Consider the following 20,501-nt stretch of genomic DNA (forward strand, 5'->3'; position numbering starts at 1 on the left):
CATCCGGTACCACAACATGGAGGCCACCTGCTGGTTTATGACTACCACCCTGTCTCGATAGGAAAGCACCCTGAGAAGGCCTGACCAGCGCCCCAGCTGGGCCATGACTTTCGTCTCCAGGTCCTGCCAGTTCGCCAGCCAGGTCTCCCCAGAAGGACACTGGTAGACTCCCAGATAGAGGAGACATCTGGTGCTCCACTCAAAAGCTCTCATCTCCTCCGTTAGGGAGTCTGCCTGTAACTGACCCATGAAGAGTCCGGGACATTTTGCCCTGTTGATCCTAGTGGAGGACGCTGCCGAGAAAAGTACTTCGCAGAGTAATGGTACAACACTACGCCGAGTAACGGTACAGCACTTCACAGAGTAACGGTACAACACTACGCACAGTAACAGTACAACACTTCGCAGAGTAACGGTACACTTCGCAGAGTAACGGTACAACACTTCACAGAGTAACGGTACAACACTACGCAGAGTAACGGTACAACACTTCACAGAGTAATGGTACAACACTACGCAGAGTAACGGTACAACACTTCACAGAGTAACGGTACACTTGGCAGAGTAACGGTACAACACTACGCAGAGTAACGGTACAACACTTCACAGAGTAACGGTACACTTGGCAGAGTAACGGTACAACACTTCACAGAGTAATGGTACAACACTACGCAGAGTAACGGTACAACACTTCGCAGAGTAACGGTACAACACTACGCACAGTAACAGTACAACACTTCGCAGAGTAACGGTACAACACTTCACAGAGTAATGGTACAACACTACGCACAGTAACAGTACAACACTTGGCAGAGTAACGGTACAACACTTCGCAGAGTAACGGTACAACACTTCACAGAGTAATGGTACAACACTATGCAGAGTAATGGTACAACACTTCACAGAGTAATGGTACAACACTATGCAGAGTAACGGTACAACACTACGCAGAGTAATGGTACAACAATACACAGAATAATGGTACAACACCTCACAATGTAATGATACAAGAACAGCAGGAAATGGGGAACTGCTCTGATTAAATGGTTCGAACATCCAATGAATGGGAGCCCGAATTGCCAGGTGAACAGCTGCATTGTCCAGTGGTTCTAAGTAGCAAGTTTGAAGCAAGTACAGATAGAGGGAAGGTGGGAGGTATTGAATGGAGAGTAACACTATCAGGAAGAGCTGTCAGGACAGATACAATGACAAATGAAGTGACGATCTATGCCATAAGCAGATTGTAATGAAGCAAGTAAAGCAGGGCTTCCCAACCAGTGATCCATGGACCGTTCAGTTAACGGTAGGAGTCTGCCGTTAAAAGAAAGGTTGGGAACCCCTGCAGCAAAAAAGCTAACAATGGATCTAGGGAGGGAATGTCGACTCAGACCATGAGAGGCCTGCGTCGGGCATTTTCATGCCTTACAAGGCGCAGATTGATGGTCTGTGTGGGGCGCCACTCCTTGCACAGACCCTAGAGCAATGTGTGGTTAAGTGCCTTGTTCAAGGGCACAAGCACGCTGCCACAGCTGAGGCTCGAACTAGCGACCTTCAGATCACTAGACGAACGCCTTAACCACTTGGCCACGTGCCCAACAAATGGATCTAGAGAAGGTATAAATGGCAAATGTGAAGCCATTATAAGCAACTCTGTCAATAGGAAATTCATTCACACCTTGGTATTCTGATTAGGTTTATTTATCAAATGTACAGTGAAATGTGTCATTTGCGTTAACAACCAAAGGATTTTCTGTGGACAGCCTGCAAGTGTTGCCACACATTCTGGTTCTAACGTAGCATGCCTACCATGTTCAGCAGAACAAAACAAGATAATACCTGCAAATCCAGCCTCTTCCCCACCCTGCTACCATCCCCTCCGTCCCACACACACACAGGCGTGTGCACCTCCATCCAAGACCAGACCGGCTCCGGGTCTCCAGTCCTTGTCTCCAGACTCTCAGACTGGCAGACATCTGCACAGTTTGTTGTCTTCTGCACTCTACCATTGTTCCTGTTTCAGTCACTATTCTACAGATCTGCTGAGTAAAATTTACTCTGAACTTTGAACTGCACTGCACTCTGCCGGCACCGTGGCACCGTCAGCTGCCACTCTGGCACCAAACGGTAGCCAGTGGAAGGGTGCAATGCTTGTTAAATAGGCCGATCCCCAGCTAGCACGGGGGAGCATCTTTCTATGAACAGGTAAGATTGACACTTGCTGCAACAGACAATAAATTAGCTTTTAATGGTAGCTTTAAACATGCAGCTGATTGTAGACCAGTAAGCTTTCCACAAACAGCCTTCTTCCTACTCCTTAGCCGGGCGCTTTGGATCAAGGGAGATTTGCTCCACTCCTGTTCCCTGTGTCCTGAAGTGGCTGATGAGGCCAACGTGTGACCTGCAGACTCGACCACATACAGGACAGGGGTCAGGTGGGTTTTGTGAGGTGGTGCACGCCATTTGGCATTTGCAATGGGTTTCTGTGTGCTCTCAACACAAGGACCAGAGGTTATCAGTGTCATCCCAAATGCCCCTTTCTCCATTTTGACTGGTCATGGGTCAGGGGTTTCCAGGATGTCGAATATGCTCAAGAAGTCTGCGAGTACAGTACATGCTTCAGGTTTTAATTTTATTGTCATGGGCGAACATACCCAATTAGCAGCAGAGTACATTACCAACATTAACTACATAAATGTAGTAAATTATACACAATGTTGGAATTGGTGTTTTTAAAGTTTTTTTTATAAGATATGATTTGGATTAATGCAAGACTAAAATTGTAGTTTCTTTTTTACTGACACAACTTGTATTTTAAGGAATTTGTATTTTTAACAAACTCATTTTTTTTACAATATGTGTGTGTTGTCCCCACGTACATGCAGAAATGCAGTACTGTATAGTAATCACATAATGGTTTGTCACCTTTTCATTTTTAATTGGCTTAGTGTTAGCACATTACACACGTGTTATGATTGTGTAGCCTTTGATTGGATTCTTTTATCTAAGGAATTTCTCTTATCTGAACTATAAAGCTGTTAGATTTTTCTAAAGCACCATCTTTTTTCTTTGTTCTCTGTCTTCCTTTAGTTTATATGTTCTGTATCTGTTCCTTTGTTTAAACTTTAACAATAGTTGATCGTTGGATAATAAGTTCCACTCATTCTTGGACTCCTAAGAGAACCTGGGGATCAGAAAATCACTGAGATATGACAATAACCTAGCAGAAATTATACATAATTTACAGAGAAAATAAACATAATCAGTAAAGCACCCAGCATTATCAAAGACTCCACCCATCCCATAATTATCTTTGCTCTGCTCTCCAATTGGGCAGAAAATACAAAAGTCTGAAAGCGCGTATGACCAGTCTCAAGGACAGCATCTACCCCACTGTTATCAGACTATCGAACAGACCTCTTGTACAATAAGATGGACTGTGGGCTCCACAGTCTACCTCGTTATGATCTTGCACCTTATTGTTTATCTGTACACAGCACTTTCCCTGTAGCTGTTACACTTTATTCTGCATTGTTATCGTTTCATCCAGTTCCATCACAATGTACTGTGTATTTTTGTCTGTAACAGTGTGCAAGGTAAGTTTTCACTGTATCTTGATATATGTGACAATAATAAATGAATACATTAGTGCAAATTGAGGGAAGCATAGTCCAAGGTAAAATTAGCGTTTTTCAGGTCAGTTCAAGAATCTTATCCTCCGGCCAGCTAATAAGTTCCCTATGTGATGGAGCTGAGAATATTTTTGCATGAGTCTGGTATTTTTTTAGAGATGGAGCATGATAACAGGCCCTTTTGGCCCCATGATCTTGCAGTGCCCAATTACGGACATGTTGGGTGTGCAAACAACATGTTCGTCCTAGCAAATTTGAAAGCGCAGTTAGATCCACATATCTAGAGGTGTTGTCTGCAACAAAATGGAATCTGTATTGCACCAGAGTACTTTGCTAATAGTGTTTGAGTAACATTATGCTGACAGAACCTGAGTCCTTGACAGACTGCAGACCAGCAGATGCATTACTGGAAGAATGCCAAGTTCACAGATTAAGCAGAAGGGCAGAATGCATTTTGCCCTTAAACTGAAGCTGCTTAGCTAGCACTTGTGTATAAAGGAGAGACTATGCTGTCTTTTCCCCCCCAAGGTTATCACCGGCTCTTGTGCAGTGCTAGTCTTCCCTTGCCTCAAGTTAAATAAATACACTAGGATTGATCCGCTCTGAATTCATTGTTGTTTGTTATAAGACATAGCGAAAAGGTGCTCGGCACTCCAGTGTCCTGAGATCCCTTCAGGAGGTAGTCCTCATCTCAGCAGAGCCTAATTCCTCAAACACCAATATTGTATTGAACAAGTAATATGTTTGTTGAGTAGGACTGGGAATCAATATTGGTCAGGGATAACTTGCCTGTTCTTCTTTGAGATTGTACAATCTGAGCTAATGTGTCAATCTGGGAGACCAGAGTTTAACGTCATGTGCAATAAATGGTGAAGATTTTTGAACCTTTAGCATTGTGCAATTATTTTTCCAGCCCTTTTGCTGTAAGCAACATCAGGACTTGTTTGAGTTCCTAATGGAAGAGGAGGAGCAACTGCGCTTGAAGTATCAATCGGAAGAGATTGATATCTCACCTCACCTGCCACATGGTAGTTTACTAGAAAGGCAACGAGCCAAGGAGAAAACGGCAATGAGGTAATTTATTGCTTGTGTGTATACAGTACTGTGCAAAAGTCTTTGGCACATATATAGCTAGAGTGCCTAAGACTTTTGCCCAGTACTGTATTTGGCAACGTGGAGCATTGATTTTGGAGTATAGGATGTTGGGAAGTTATATATATAGTTATGGGTGTGTGCCTAAGACTTTTGCACAGTACTATATATTCCATAGTTTTGTTTAAATCTAGCTGAAGTTCACACAATGAATCAATAATCAAGCTGGTAGCATGATTCATTCAGCCACATTGGTGACAAGTGTCACGACTAGATTGAGTGATTGATCCATACTGGCTAACAATATGGGCACTAGTGTAATGTAGCAGTTAGTGTGATGCTATTACAGCTCAGGACGTCGGAGCTCAGAGTTCAGTCCTAGCAGTCTCGGTAAGGACTCCCCGTGGAACGTGTGAGTTTTCTCCTGGTATTCCAGTTTCCTCCCACAGTTCAAAGATGTACCAGTTGGTAGGTTGATAGGTTATCGAAAACTGTCCCATGACTAGGCAAGAGTTAAATCGGAGTTGTCAGTGTTTTGGCTCAAAGGGTTTATTCCACACTGTATCTCTAAATAGATAAATTCTGGATAATAGACTAATTTAACCCTCGATTGAAGTAGGGTTAAAGAGCAGTAAGAGATTGAACTGGAGTCTGCTGACAGAATTCACACACCAATTTAGATCACAGAGGATCAGAATCAGAATCAAATTTATTATCACTGATCTATATGATGTGATATTTGCTGTTTTGCAGTGAAAGACACAAAAATTACCATATGGTAACGGTATTATGGTTAAGAGAAAATGAATCTGAGGGTTGTATATGGTGACATAGGTGTACCCTGATAATAAATTACTTTGAACTTTGAAACTACCATATCAATAGTGGAGAATAAATAAAAATGAGGTAGTGTCTGTGAGTTCATGGACAGTCCAGAAATCTGATGATGGATGAAAAGGAGCTGTTTCTGAATCATGGAGTAGGGGTCTTCACACCCCTGGACGCCTGTTCCCCTTGTGGTCAAAGGTTACAGGTAGAAGGCAGGAGAATGGGATTGAAGGGAATAACGAGTCAACCATGATCGAATGGCAGAACAGGATTGATGAGCTGAATGGCCTAATTCTGCTCCTATGTGTTATGGTCTTATCCTGTCTGATGATGATGATGATGAGGAGAGGCCATGTCTCAGATGGTGAGGTTCCTTACTGTTAGACAACGAAGTTTGTGCCACACATGATGCTGAAATTAAACTAAATCTCTTCTGTCTGTATCTAATCAATATCCTTCCCTTTCCTGCATGTTCTTGTGCCTGTCTGCTTCCACCACTGTCCAGGGCAGCTCGTTCAGACTCGTGCCAATCTTAATGCAAAAAAAAACTTAACCCACACATCTCCTTTAATTTCCCCTCTCACCTTAATGCACAGCCTCTAGCTCTTGACATTTCTATCCTAACAGAAACAATTCTGGATGTCTATCTTATCTATGACTGTCATAATTTTGTAAACTTCTAACAAAACTTCATTAATTATCACATGATAATTAAAATCTGACTCCTGTTCACAAGAAATGGTGAGCATTTCATATTTAACTGCTGGTCTGTTCCAAGTTAACTTTCCAAGCCTAATTTCAGAATGAGAATCAGGTTTAGACCATAAGAGACAAAGAAGCAGAAGTCAGCCATTCGGCCCATCGAGTCTGCTCCACCATTTTATCATGAGCTGATCCATTCTCCCATTTAGTCCCACTCCCCCGCCTTCTCACCATAACCTTTGATGCCCTGGCTACTCAGATACCTATCGATCTCTGCCTTAAATACACCCAATGACTTGGCCTCCACTGCTGCCCATGGCAACAAATTCGGCAGATTCACCACCCTCTGGCTAAAAAAATTTCTTCGCATTTCTGTTCTGAATGGGCGCCCTTCAATCCTTAAGTCATGCCCTCTCGTACTAGACTCCCCCATCATGGGAAACAACTTTGCCACATCCACTCTGTCCATGCCTTTCAACATTAATATTAACATTAATATTTAATATTACTGACATACAGTACTAGGCAAAAGGCTTTGGCACATGTACAGTATATAACCAGGCTGCCCTAAGACTTTTGCACAGTACTGTAGTATTGCACTGTACTGCTGTCACAAAAAAAAATTCATGACCCATGTGAGAGATGGTAAACCTGATTCTGATACGAGTCTCTTTTGTGGACAGAGTGGGAAGGGAGGCAGGGAGAGGGGAATCATAGTTGGGAAAAGAGGAAGGAGCGGGATGCCCCAGAGAGTCATTCTGTAAAGATCAATTAACCAATTGTTTGGAATCACATGGCCGGTGTCTCAGAGCTGGGTGTGCCTGCAATCTCTCCCCCCTCCCCTGCCCTGGTACTCGTTTTCTGCCACCTGCCCCACACCCCTCCCACAGCGCACCACCCTCGCCATTCCCAACATCCTTTGCTCCCACCAGATTTACAAACTCACTCTCCGCTCCACGTTGACAAATACCGTACTGTGCAAAAGTCTTAAGGCTGATTTATACTTATGCGGCAAATCGACGCCGTAGGTACAGCGTAGCCGCGAACCCTACGCATTGTCTACGTGGATCCCTACGCCGTAGCCTGACGCGCACCTCTCCCAAATTGTAACTACGCATCGCGGCAACGCAGACTGAACAACTGTGATTGGTCCGCTTGGTAGCATGGCTTTTCCTCCTACGGTGCAATAGCTTCCTGTTGGGCGACTGAAGGGCAGGGAAGGAACTCTGGCTGCAATGCTTTCCATAAAGCTTTACAGACCTCCGAAATTATGGAGGACACATTTCGCTTTTACGAAAAAACACGCTCGCTGCTTCTTTACCCCGAAAAGACTACCATGACCATGAAGCCTTGCACAGGCAGGTGTGTGCGCATGTATGACATGCGCGAATTGCAGCGCGATGCAGACACTCCAACGCACAAGTATAAATGCTCACAACGCACGTAGGCCACTTGCGTAGGTTGCCGCAGAAGTATAAATCAGCCTTTAGGCACCCTAGCTATATGTAAGTGCCGAAGAATTTGTACAGTATTGTGGATCATGAAATTTGTTGCCTTGTGCCAGCAGTATAGTCAAAACATAAAAAAATTACTTTAAGTTAGAATGAATGACGGAATAAACATTTAGATAGATAGATAACTAGTGAGAAAGTGGAATAGTAAGGTAATGTTTACTGATTCATTGACCATTCATAAACCTAACGGCAGAAGCTATTCCTAAAACGTTGAATGGGTGTCTTTCCTGTACCTCCTCCCTGATGGTAGACATGAGAAAAGGGCATGACCTGGATGGTGACAGTCCTTAATGATAGATGCCATTTTCCTGAAGCACTACCTTTTGAAAATGCCCTTGATGGTGGAGAGGCTTTTGCCCATGATGGGGCAGGTTGAGTCTACAACTCTTTGCAGCCTCTTTCACTCCTGGGCATTGGAGCCTCCGTAGCAGATGGCAATGCAACCAGTCAGAATGCTCTCCATGGTACACCTGTAGAAATTTGCAAGAGTCCCCTCAAATTCCTAATGAAGTATAGCCACCAGTGTGCTACACTTCACGACTGCAACAATATGGTGGGATCAGGATAAATCCTTTGAGATACTTGAAACTGCGTGCCCTTTCTACAGCTGCCCTTCAATGAAGATTGCTGTATTTTCATCCAATGTTTCCTTTCCTGGCATCCACAATAAATTCCTTGGTCTTGCTGACGCTGAGTGCAAGGTTGCCTCAGACTGGGTGGCTTAGTGGACCCCACCCAGTGTTTTGGATTAGGAGTCACCTGGAAGTCAGACAAGGGTTGACTCCACATTTCCTGCCCTGAAGGATGTAGCCGAGCCCATTGGGGTTTGTAGTGTGCAAGCCCTCCCCAGATTATGGTAGGATCTGGTTCGTATCCGAACCGTTCGCAAGTGGGAAATGCACCCTTGGACCTGACAGGAGACAGGCGCAGCCTTGCAGCAGTCTGCTAATCCATCCCTCTGGTCACGCAGTGCTCATTCATATGTAGAGGTCGTGCAAAATATCTCTGGTTATAAGCTGGTGAGGACCTGTATTTACTTATTGCATTTGTCGGGTTGCTTGAGGAACTCAGCAGGTCAGAAGCATCTGTGGACTGACAGCAGTTTGGGTTGCGCACTGAGAGATGGAATTTAATACAGACAAGTGTTGTACCTTGGCAGGACAAACCAGGGTTGGACTTGGGTGAAGTATTTAAGAGGAACTTGAGGAGGAACTTCTTCACTCAGAGGATGATGTGAGTGTGGAATGAGTTGCCAGTGTTGGATGCAGGATCAATTTTAATATTTAAGAAAAATTGGATAAATGCATGGATGGGAGGGCTATGATCCAGGTATGGACCAATAGGACTAGGTGAAATAATAGTTCAGTATGGAATTGATGGGCCAAATGGCCTGTTTCTGTGCTGTAGTGTTCTATGATGTTCACAATGAACAGTAGGGCTCTGAGGAGTGTGGGAGGATAAAGGGATCAAGGAATACAGATCCCTAATTCCTTGAAAATGGTGTTACAGTTAGACAGGGTTGTAAAGCGAGCAGTTAGCACATTGGCCTTCATAATCCAGGGTGTTGAGTACAGGAGTTGGGATGTTATGTTGCTGTTGTTCAAAACGTTGGTGAGGCCAAATGTGGAGTATTGTGTGCAGTTCTAGTCATCAGAAGGGAGGATATCACTATGACTAGAGCTAGAGGTCATAGGTTAAGGGTGAAAGGTGAAATGTTTAAGGGGAACATGAAGGGGAAGCTTCTTCACTCAGAGGGTGATGTGGGTGTGGAACGAGCTGCCAGCTTAAGTGGTGGATGTGGATCAGTTGTAACATTTAAGGGAACTTTGGATAGGTGCATGAAAGGGAGGGGTTCAGATGGATATGGTCCGGATGCAGCATATGAAAGTAGGCATATCAGGTTGGAATGGACTAGAGGGGCCAAACAGCCTCTCTCTGTGCTGTAGTACTCTATCACTATGGATGTACCTGGACTGGAGGATAGAGGGGAGATAGTCAGTGTACAAAAATGGAGGAAAGGGGTGGAGTGAGAGCTGGCAGGTGATAGGGATGGAGGAGGAGGTGGGGGAGTGGAAGTAATGTCAGATAGGAGGTGACACTGACAATGACAAAGGGCAGAACGTGATACAATCTGATGAGAGGAAAGAGGACAATGGAATAGAGGGTGGGTGGTGGAGTAGTGGAAGAGGTGTGTGGGTGGAGGGGGGGAAAGGAACTGGTAGATCAGCAGGAGCAGGAAGGGAGAATTCGGTGTTCTGAAAGTAATATACAAGTTAAAGGCAGGAAAGTTGTTTCTGCCTGTTCAGTGAGACTAAAACTAGGGGAAGTACCCTCAAGATTTGAGGAAATTTAAGATGGAGATGAGGAGAAACAGCTTTTCCCAGAGAGTAGTGAATCTTTGGAATTCTCTGTGCAGAGAAGGAGTAGAGACTACCTCATTAAAAATACAAGACGCAGTTCAGTGGATTTTTGCATAGCAGGGCAATTAAGGGTTCTGGAGAAAACCCAGATTGGTGGAGATGAGTCCATGGCCTGATTAGCCATGATCTTACTGAATAGCGGAGCAGGCTCAATGGGCCAGATGGCCGACTCCTGCTCCTATTTCTTATGTTCTTACATTTGTACCATTGGGTTGTAGATCACCCCATCAGAATAGATGTGCTGTTCCTTTAGTTTATGTGTATAAACTAAATTTACATTTACCATTTACACCTCGGACTTCAACTACCGTACAGTCTTGCCATCTTCAGAAGTTTTCGGATGACTCTGCCGTAGTTGGATGCATCAGCAAGGGAGATGGGGCTGAATACAGGGCTACAGTAGGAAACTTTGTCACATGGTGTGAGCAGAATTATCTGCAGCTTAATGTGAAAAAGACTAAGGAGCTGGTGGTAGACCTGAGGAGAGCTAAGGTACCAGTGACCCCTGTTTCCATCCAGGGGGTCAGTGTGGACATGTGGAGGATGACAAATACCTGGGGATACGAATTGACAATAAACTGGACTGGTCAAAGAACACTGAGGCTGTCTACAAGAAGGGTCAGAGCCGTCTCTATTTCCTGAGGAGACTGAGGTCCTTTAACATCTGTCGGACGATGCTGAGGATGTTCTACGAGTCTGTGGTGGCCAGTGCTATCATGTTTGCTGTTGTGTGCTGGGGCAGCAGGCTGAGGGTAGCAGACACCAACAGAATCAACAAACTGATTCGTAAGGCCAGTGATGTTGCGGGGATGGAACTGGACTCTGACGGTGGTGTCTGAAAAGAGGATGCTGTCCAAGTTGCATGCCATCTTGGTCAATGTCTCCCATCCACTACATAATGTACTGGTTGGGCACAGGAGTACATTCAGCCAGAGCCTCATTCCACCGAGATGCAGCACTGAGCGTCATAGGAAGTCATTCCTGCCTGTGGCCATCAAACTTTACAACTCCTCCCTTGGAGGGTTAGACACCCTGTGCCAATAGGCTGGTCCTGGACTTATTTCCTGGCATAATTTACATATTACTATTTAATTATTTATGGTTTTATTACTATGTAATTATTTATGGTGCAATTGTAATGAAAATCAATCTCCCTCGGGATCAATAAGGTATGACTATGACTATGATAACCTCATCATGGAGGCCAAGGGTTGCTGCAATGTTGTCTTACCAGTAGAGGGTGCCACATGGCAAAAGTTGCAGATACCTACACAGGTGAAAACAGTACAATTTGGACAGAGGTTATTATGGTGGCAACAAGATAATGTTGCCCTGAATTGGGTACTGCAAATGTCTCAGCCAGAACTCTTTAACTCACTATATCCTATATTTTGATTTTCCAGGTTACATAAGAGAACAATGGAAAAATATCTCAAGAAAGCCAAAGAAACTGCACAGAAACCCAGCAGTGGTAAGGTTTCTTCCTGTGGTTTAGATATTAATTCAGTTTAAGTGTTTTTTTTATATAGTTTTTTTTACAATAATGCCTTCAGTGATCCAGTGCAGTGTAGTTAATCTTTTTAATTAATTTGTATTTGTGGGAGTGGTTGGCAAGGTGACTGCTAACTGGGGGTCAGATCAGAATCAGGTTTAATATCACTGGCTTATGCACACAAAGAAACTATAAATTACAATAAGAAATACACTCCAGTACCTAAAAAAGTGGCCACTGAGTGTACATTAGTGGTCTTCTGCTGCTGTAGCCCAAGTGCTTCAAGGTTCAATGTTCGTGCTCATTTGCGCACCACTGTTGCAACGTGTGCTTATTTGAGTTTCGGTTGCCTTCCTGTCAGCATGAACCAGTCCGGCTATTCTCCTCTGACCTCTCTCATTAACAAGGCATTTTCAGCCACAGATCTGCCGCTCACTGGATGATTTTTTTTCCACACTATTCTCTGTAAACTCTAGAGTCTGTTGTGCATGAAAATCCCAAGAGATCAGCAATTTCTGAGATACTCAAATCACCCTGTCTGGCACCAACAATCATTCCATAGTGAAAGCCACTTGGATCACATTTCTTCCCCATTCTGATGTTTGATCTGAACAACAACTGAACCTCTTGACCATGTCTGCATGCTTTTATGCATTGAGTTGCTGCCATGTGATTGGCTGATTTTAACAGCTTTATGAATGTACCTAATAAAGTGGCTACTGGGTGTGTATGTGTATATATACTGTATCTGTGTGTAGGTATATATGTATACATGTGTGTGTGTGTGTGTGTGTGTGTGTGTGTGTGTGTGTATGTATGTGTGTGTATCATGGGTTTGCACCTCTGGAAGACTGTGTCCTCTCCAGGGTGCAAGCCTGGGCGGGAAGATTTGAAGAATCGGCTGTTGCCCATGCAGCAGGTTCCCCCTCTCCACGTCACTGATGTAGTCCAAGGGAGGGGCAAAGGCAAGCGCTGATACAGCTTGACAAGAAGCTGTTCGGAAAGCGTTGGGTGTGTGTCTCTTTCCTGATGGTAGCAATGAGAAGATGGCATGTCGTGGGGATGGGTTCCTTAATGACAGACGCTACCTTTTTGAGGCATCACCTCTGGAAGCTTTGCAAGCATTGACCAACAGTGCCAATAGTGATTACCTGTAAAAAAAGTTGGCAGGTTTGAACCATTGCTAAACGTTGAATTTTATTTTCCTTATTCCTTACCTTCTTCCTCCACTCCATCGCCCTAAATCAGGATCAAAAAGACAGACCAGAATTTCCTATCAGCTATCAACTTCACAGGATGTGGAAAGCTTAAACAGACCAAAAGAGGAGGAGGCTGAATGGGACGCCATTTTCACAGAAGTAGTGGATGAGACATTCAGTTGGCATAAGGTATTTGTGCAGGTGTTTTCTTAACTGGAGTACATTAATGTTGATTGAAACTAGGGTAAGGGTGTTGCAGAGAATCATGTGGAAAATGCAGAAGAAAAAGAGCTATATATATATATATATATATATATATAGTTAAATAATAAGTTATATTTGGTGGGGGAACTTTTTAAATGGAGTGAAGTTTTTGTTTTAATAGCCTATACAGCTCTTTCCAGAAGGGAACATTGAAAAGCTCCCAGTTTACAGGGTGTTCGCAATGATTTGTCTGCAGTGTTTTGTTAACACTGGGTCAAAATTGTTGAACTCCGTATCAAACTACTCTCTGTTAGTAACTTCCCGTAGATTACAGCGGCTCAAGGAAGTGGCTCGTTCTAAAGGATGAGCAATCAGTGCTGTAAGTGCAAGTCACAGCCAAGTGTTATTAATTGTTGTGCTATATAAATGGGAGTTGTTTCTGTATGGTCCAAAGTTAACCAGTTCAGGCAAGATAAAGTTCATCTGGAATTTAACCTGTTCCAGTTTCTCTAACGTATTTGTTCTAATCTATAAAAGACTGTATACAGTCAATTCCAGTTAATTGGGACACATCAGGACCAGTACATTTTGGCCCAGTTAAGCAACTGTCCCAATTAGTTGAAGTTTCATAGGACTATTTAAAAAGGTATAAAAAAGGACAAACTGAGTAACAAAATATGTATGTATATGAAATACAGAACAAATTAGAACACTACCAGTACTATTAACGTACTATAAAACTGTGTATTAGTTCCTGGTAGTTATCGAAGGAGGAATTCATTCAGTGTACACTGACATGTTCTTCTGATCGACTGTAAATGAAGAAAATCAGCGCAGACACCTAATGCAGATAGTGGACTGTCTTCATGCGATGCTTTCAATGATTGCACCATCCAAGTCTTCATTGTTATTGTAACATTCAAGATGAGTGGCGATACCTGCAATTCGAGGGGAAGAAGCTGTTCCTAACATGTACCTCCCCGTTGATGGTAGCAATGAGAAGAAGGCATGTCCTGGGTGATGGGGGTTCTTAATGATGGGTGCCATCTCCTTGAGGCATCACCTTTTGAAGATGTCCTCCATGCTGGGGAGGTTAGTTCCCATGATGGAGCTGGCTGAGTTTCCAACCCTCTGCAGCTTTTTCTGATCCTGTGCAGTACAAGAAAGTGATGCAATCAGTGAGAACGTTCCCCACGGTACATGTGTAGAAATTTGCTAGAATCAGCATTCGTTCAGAAATCTGATGGAGGAGAGGAAGAAGCTGTTCCAAAAATGCTGAGTGTGTGTTTTGAGGCTCCTGTATCCCCTATCTGATGGTAGTGGTGAGAAAAGGGCACGTCCTGGATACAATACCCCTTGTGTGGGCTCACCAAGCCTGAACACTGCTCCTTGTGTGGGCTCACCAATGTCTAGACACAATACTCCTTGTGTGGGCTCACCAATGTCTGGAGACAATACTCCTTGTGTATACTCACGAATGCCTGGACACTGCTCCTTGTGTGGGCTCACCAATGTCTAGACACAATACTCCCTGTGTGGGCTCACCAATATCTGGTACAGCTGTAACATGACATGCCAACTTCTATATTCAAGTTTCCAATTTCATGTGTCTGTCGAATGGCTTCATCTGCTGAGCTGGAAAGTGGTATTTACCTGAATAGCTTTCTCCTTTGTCCACCATAGGCACACTAGGCATATTGGCCATAAATGATTCCTTATGTTCCCTATAAATGTTTGGTATAAACATACAAATTGCAGATACTATCACAATTTCATCTTTAACTTTTCCCAAAGGATCTTCTGCTCTCTTTCCTGGTGAAGAACTACAGCAATGGGAATAGGTTTCTCACAACCCTTGCAGATGGAACAGCTCAGATCTTGTATCCTTTGTGTGAAGCCCAGGAATGAAAAAGTATTTGATTCAGGCTGGAGTTCATTGGTATATAGTCATTTCCTTCATATGATACAATATGCTGTCTTCAATTTCCTCTGAAGGAGCTGTGGTATATAAATAGTTAAAATACTTATACATCATTGCACAGGAACAGGCTCTTCAACCCACAATGTTGTGCCAAACCAATTCAATTAGTAATCAAACGGCCAACTAAACTAACCCCTTCTCCTACACAATGTCCCTATCCTTCATTTTCCACACATTCATGTGTCTGTTTGAAGATCTCTAAAAAATCCCTAATGCACCTGCCTCTACCAGACAGGGCATTCCAGACACACATCACTCTCTGTGTTTATAAAAAAAACTTGCTCCTCACATCTTCTTTGAACTTAACCTCTTTCACCTTAAATGCCCTCTGGTATTAGACATTTCGGCCTTGGGAAAGAAATACCCCTTGTCTACTCTATCTACGCCTCTCATAATCTTATAAACCTCTGTCAGATCTCCCCTCAGCCTCCACTGCTCCAGAGAAACCCATCCAGTTTGTCCAGCTCTCATTATAGCCCATGCCCTCTAATCCAGGCAGCATCCTGGTAAACCTCTTCTGCACCCTCTCCAAAGCCTCATCATCCTTCCTAAAATGAGTGACAAGAAATGTATGCAATAGTCCAGATTGAATTGAACTGATTTTATTTCTTACATACCTCACAAACATGAGGAATAAAAATCTTTGTTAGATCATCATCTAAATGTGCAATGTGCAATTAAAGTAATTTGTAATAAATAGTATGTACAACAGGATAGTCAATATAACATAGAAATACAATTGTATCTGCGTGAGTTAACAGTCTGATGGCCTGGCACCTAGAGTTTTATAAAGCTGCAACATAACTTTCTGCTTATTGAACTCAGTGCCTCAACTAATAAAGACAAGTGTGCTATAAACCTTCTTAACCACCCTATCAACCTGAGTAGCCACTCACAGGGAGCTATGAACTTGGGCCCCCAGATCCCTCTGCTCATCAACATTATTAAGGGTCTTGCCCTAATAGTGTACTGTCTCTCACCAAGGTGCAACACTTCACATAAAGTCCACCTGCTATTTTTCCGCCCATATCTGCAACTGATCGGTATCCCAGTGTATTTTTGCCAGTCTTCTACAACACCACCAATCTTCAGATTACCTGCAAACTTACTAACCCATTCCTTTACATTTTCATCCAGGTCGTTCATACACATCACAAACAGCAGAGGTCCCAGTAGAGATCCCTGCAGTACACCTCTAATCACCAGACTCCAGCTAGAATAAGTACCATCATCCACTACCCTCTATATTCTACGGGCAAGCCAGTTCTGAATCGAAATGGCAAATCCACCATTGATCCCATGCGTGTAGATCTCCTGGATGAGCCTGTCATGATGGACTTTGTCAAATGTGGACAACATCCATGTTGACAACAATCCATGTAGACAACATCCACAGCTCTACTTCAATCATCACCCTCGTCACCTCGTCAAAAAACTCAATAAGGTTAGTAAGACATGACTTGCCCCATACAGAAGTCTTGCTGGCTCTTCCTAATTATCCAAATGCTCATTGATCCTATCCCTAAGAATTTTCCTTGTTATCTTCCCTACCACTGACATGAAACTCACCAGTCTGTTGTTTCCAGGATTTTCGTTGTTTCCTTTCTTGAATAATGGAACAACATTATCTACTTGCCAGTCCTCCAAGACCTCACCTGTGGCTAGAGCATACATGAATATATTTAATGGTCAAAGCCCCAGTAGTCATGTCTCTTGCCTCTCCGAATAACCTAGAGTATATCCCATCAGGCTGTGGGGACGTATCCATCTTCCTGCTCTTTAAGAGACTCAACACTACCTCCTCATTTACCTCAAAATAAATACTCTTTACCTAGCAAATTAATACTCTTGGCAAAGATCTCCCTGTCCTCCATGTCCTTCACCTTGGTAAACAATTGATATAAAGTATTAAGGACCTCACCTACTTCTCCATATCCAAGCAAATTTCCCCCTCCTCCCCACCTTTGTTCTTTATTCTGGAGATCCTACCCTCTCTCTAGTTATCCACTTACTCCTGATGTCTGTATAGAATGCATTGGGATTCTCTATAATCCTCTTGCCTAGGACTTTTCATGGACTCCTGACTTTCCTAATTCCCTTCTTGAGTTTTTTTCAGGCTTCTTTACACTCTCAAGGGCTCTGTTTGATTCGAATTTCTTAAGCTTTGCATACTTTTCCTTTATCTTGATGACTAAACTCATCACCTTCCTCCACATGTAAGGTTCTCTTACCTTGCAATCCTTGTCCTCCTTTCTGACTGGAACGTCCCCGTCCTGCACTCTGTGCAGTCGATCTTTAATCACCCTCCACATGTCCGGTGTAGACGTGCCAAATAACAGCTGTTCCCAATTAGATCTTCTACCTGGGTATCAATACTTCGGAAACTTGCGTTTTCTTCCCATTGACACGGGCTGGAGCCAGCAAAGCATTTTCCGGTGGACCAGACGGGGCACCAATGAACTCCAGTGGGCAGCGTGAACCTGCACAGAGCTCCAGGCACCCAGGCTGAGAAAGCTACCCGCTGAGCCTTTCCCAGAGTAAACCCCACACCCACACACATGTTCAGCCCTCACGTTAAAATCAATGGGCAGAAATGATAAAATGCATTGACCGAGTGGACAGCCAGAGTCTTTTTCCCAGGGTGGAAGTGGCTAATACACAGGGCGTAATTTTTAAGTGATTGGAGAGAAGTGTAGGGGAGATGATGTTGGATGTTGTTTTTTTTACTGAGTGATTGGTGGGTGAGTGAAAGACCCTGCCAAGGGCGATGGTCGAGGCAGATACATTAGGGGGCTTTAAGAAATTCTTAGATATGCACATGGATGGTAGAAAAATAGAGGGTTATGTGGGAGGGAAGGATTAGATTGATTTTAAAGTAGGGGCTAAAAAAATAAGCACAGTATCATAAGCTGAAGGGCCTGTACTGTGCTGTACTGTTTTCTGTTCTGTGAAACAATATCCGGTAAACTGCAAGCAGACATTTTAATTGATTTGATTGTTAGTCTGCTGTGTTATGTCCTATGTTCTAATTGTTACTTTAAATGTCATTAATTGTTGTTAAGCCTGTCTATTCTCATTATTTTTAATTAATTAATTTAGAAAGATAGAAACATAGAAAACCTACAGCACAATGCAGGCCCTTTGGCCCACAAATTTGTACCGAACATGTCCATACCTTAGAAATTATGAGGGTTACCCATAGCCCTCTATTCTTCTAAGCTCCATGTACCTATCCAAAAGTCTCTTAAAAGACCCTATCATATCCGCCTCCACCACTGTTTCCGGCAGCCCATTCCACGCACTTACCATTCTCTGAGTAAAAAACTTACCCCTGACATCTCCTCTGTACCTACTCCCAAGCACGTTAAACCTGTGTCCTCTTGTGCCAGCCATTTCAGCCCTGGGAAAAAGCCTCTGACTATCCTGTCATCATCTTGTACACCTCTATCAGGTCACCTCTCAACCTCCGTCACTGCAAGGAGAAAAGGCCGAGTTCACTCAACCTGTTTTCATAAGGCATGCTCCCCAATCCAGGCAACATCCTTGTAAATCTCCTCTGCACCCTTTCTATGGCTTCCATATCCTTCCTGTAGTGAGGCGACCAGAACTGAGCACAGTACTCCAAGTGGGGCCACTTTTGTAAATTTTATTTATTTATTTATTTGGCGATACAGTGCAGAGTACAGCCTTCGAGCCAAGTCACCTAATCACAATGGCCAATTAACCTATCCGGTACGTCTTTGGGCTGTGGGAGGAAACCGGAGCACCCAGGGAAAACCCAAGCATTCCATGCGGAGGACAGACAGAGACTCCTTACCGACGGCACCGAAGTTAAACTCCAAACTCTCATGCCCCCGAGCTGTAATAGCGTCACACTAACCGTTACACTACCATGGCATTATTATTCTCCTTTTTGAAGTTCAAAGTAAACTTAATTATCAGAGTACATATTTGTTATATACAACTTTGAGACTGATTTTTCTGCAGGCAGGAAGAAGAACATAGAACTATACAGCGCAGGACAGGCCCTTCAGCCCTCGATACTGTGCCGACTTTTTAACCTACTGTAAGATGTTATTACTTTTGAGAATTGTTTAGAGATACAGTCCAATAACAGACCCTTCTGACCCAAAGAGTCTGCACCGCCCAGTTACACCCTTGTGACCAATTAGCCTGCTAGCCTGTACGTATTTGGACTGTGGGAGGAAACCAGAGCACCCGGAGGAAACATGGAGAATGTACAAACTCTTTACAGACAGCGCTGGAATTGGACCCGGGTCACTGGCACTGTGATAGCATTACACTAACTGCTGCCCAAAGTGCAAGGTCCACGACAAGGTCGACTGGGAGATGCCATTTCTACTCTTTCTCCATATTGCTGCGTCACTGTCATTGAAGGGTTTGAAAGCTCTAACTCTGTTTCCCTCTCTACTGACGCTGTCCAGCCTGCTGAGTGTTTCCTGTGTTTTCTATCTTTGTTTCTCCAGCAAGTCGTCTATTTTGGCATTAATTCTCACCTGTCTTATCAAAATCCATAGCTTTTATTTCATACCCCACTACCCCTGTATTTTTTCTGCCTTTGAACGTGCATCTTTAACTTTTTCCAGTTCTGATAAAAGATGATTTGTTTCTTTCTCTATAAGTGCTGACTGACTTGCTGATTTTTTCCAGTCTTTTCTGTATTTTGTTTCAGATTTCACACATTTGCAATTTTTTTGTACTGCTGGCCTGAAATTTGTCGACCCAATAGCCCAAAGCAAGATTCACAGCCAGCTTTCACATTGGTTATTGCATTTTTCCATTAGAGCCAGCAGTGTAAGATAGACCATCAACCCAGTTTCCTGTGTGAGGCCAATTTCACACGACTGACTTGTGCTTGGAGGGGTGGGGACAGAACTGGTAGCATAGTGGTTAGCACAACCAGAGCTCAGGGCGTCGGAGTTCAGAGTTCAATTCCGGCACCGTGTGTAAGGTGTTTTGTACGTTTTCCCCATGAGCACCTGGGTTTCCTCTGGGTGCTCCAGTTTCCCCCCACCGTCCAAAGACGTACCAGTTAATAGGTTAATTAGTCTTTGTAAATTGTCCTATGATTAGGCTAGGGTTAAATAGATGGGTTGCTGGCTGGAGTGGCTTGTTAAGCCATACAGGCCTGCTCCACGCTCTATCTCCAAGTAAATAAAGTAAACCCTGGACATTGTCAAGGAGCAATGCCTCAAAAAGGCAGCGTCCATCATTAAAAACCTGCATCACCATGTCACGCCTTGTTCTCATTGCTCCCATCAGGAAGGAGATACAGGAGGCTGAAGGCACAGACTCAACGATTCAGGAAGAAGTTCCTCCCTTCCACCATCAGAATCAGAATCAGGTTTACTATCACCGGCATCTGACGTGAAATTTGTTAACTTAGCAGCAGCAGTTCAATGCAATACATAATATAGAA

At 43.6% G+C, this 20,501-nt stretch overlaps 1 protein-coding gene across 4 annotated transcripts in view; it reads left to right on the forward strand.

Moving 5' to 3' along the window:
- The window catches only part of LOC140195857 (glutamate-rich protein 6-like), a 69,889-nt gene that overhangs the window by 37,989 nt on the left and 11,399 nt on the right, over window positions 1–20,501 (forward strand). For all 4 annotated transcript variants that reach the window (XM_072254496.1, XM_072254498.1, XM_072254499.1 and 1 more), the window contains 4 exons: window positions 4,543–4,703; window positions 11,589–11,656; window positions 12,926–13,065; window positions 14,875–14,960. In XM_072254496.1, the coding sequence (XP_072110597.1) occupies window positions 4,543–4,703; window positions 11,589–11,656; window positions 12,926–13,065; window positions 14,875–14,960 (455 nt within the window). The remainder of the gene's footprint in view (window positions 1–4,542; window positions 4,704–11,588; window positions 11,657–12,925; window positions 13,066–14,874; window positions 14,961–20,501) is intronic.

The sequence above is a fragment of the Mobula birostris genome, chromosome 4 (assembly GCF_030028105.1).
Source record: "Mobula birostris isolate sMobBir1 chromosome 4, sMobBir1.hap1, whole genome shotgun sequence".
NCBI classification, from domain to species: domain Eukaryota; kingdom Metazoa; phylum Chordata; class Chondrichthyes; order Myliobatiformes; family Myliobatidae; genus Mobula; species Mobula birostris.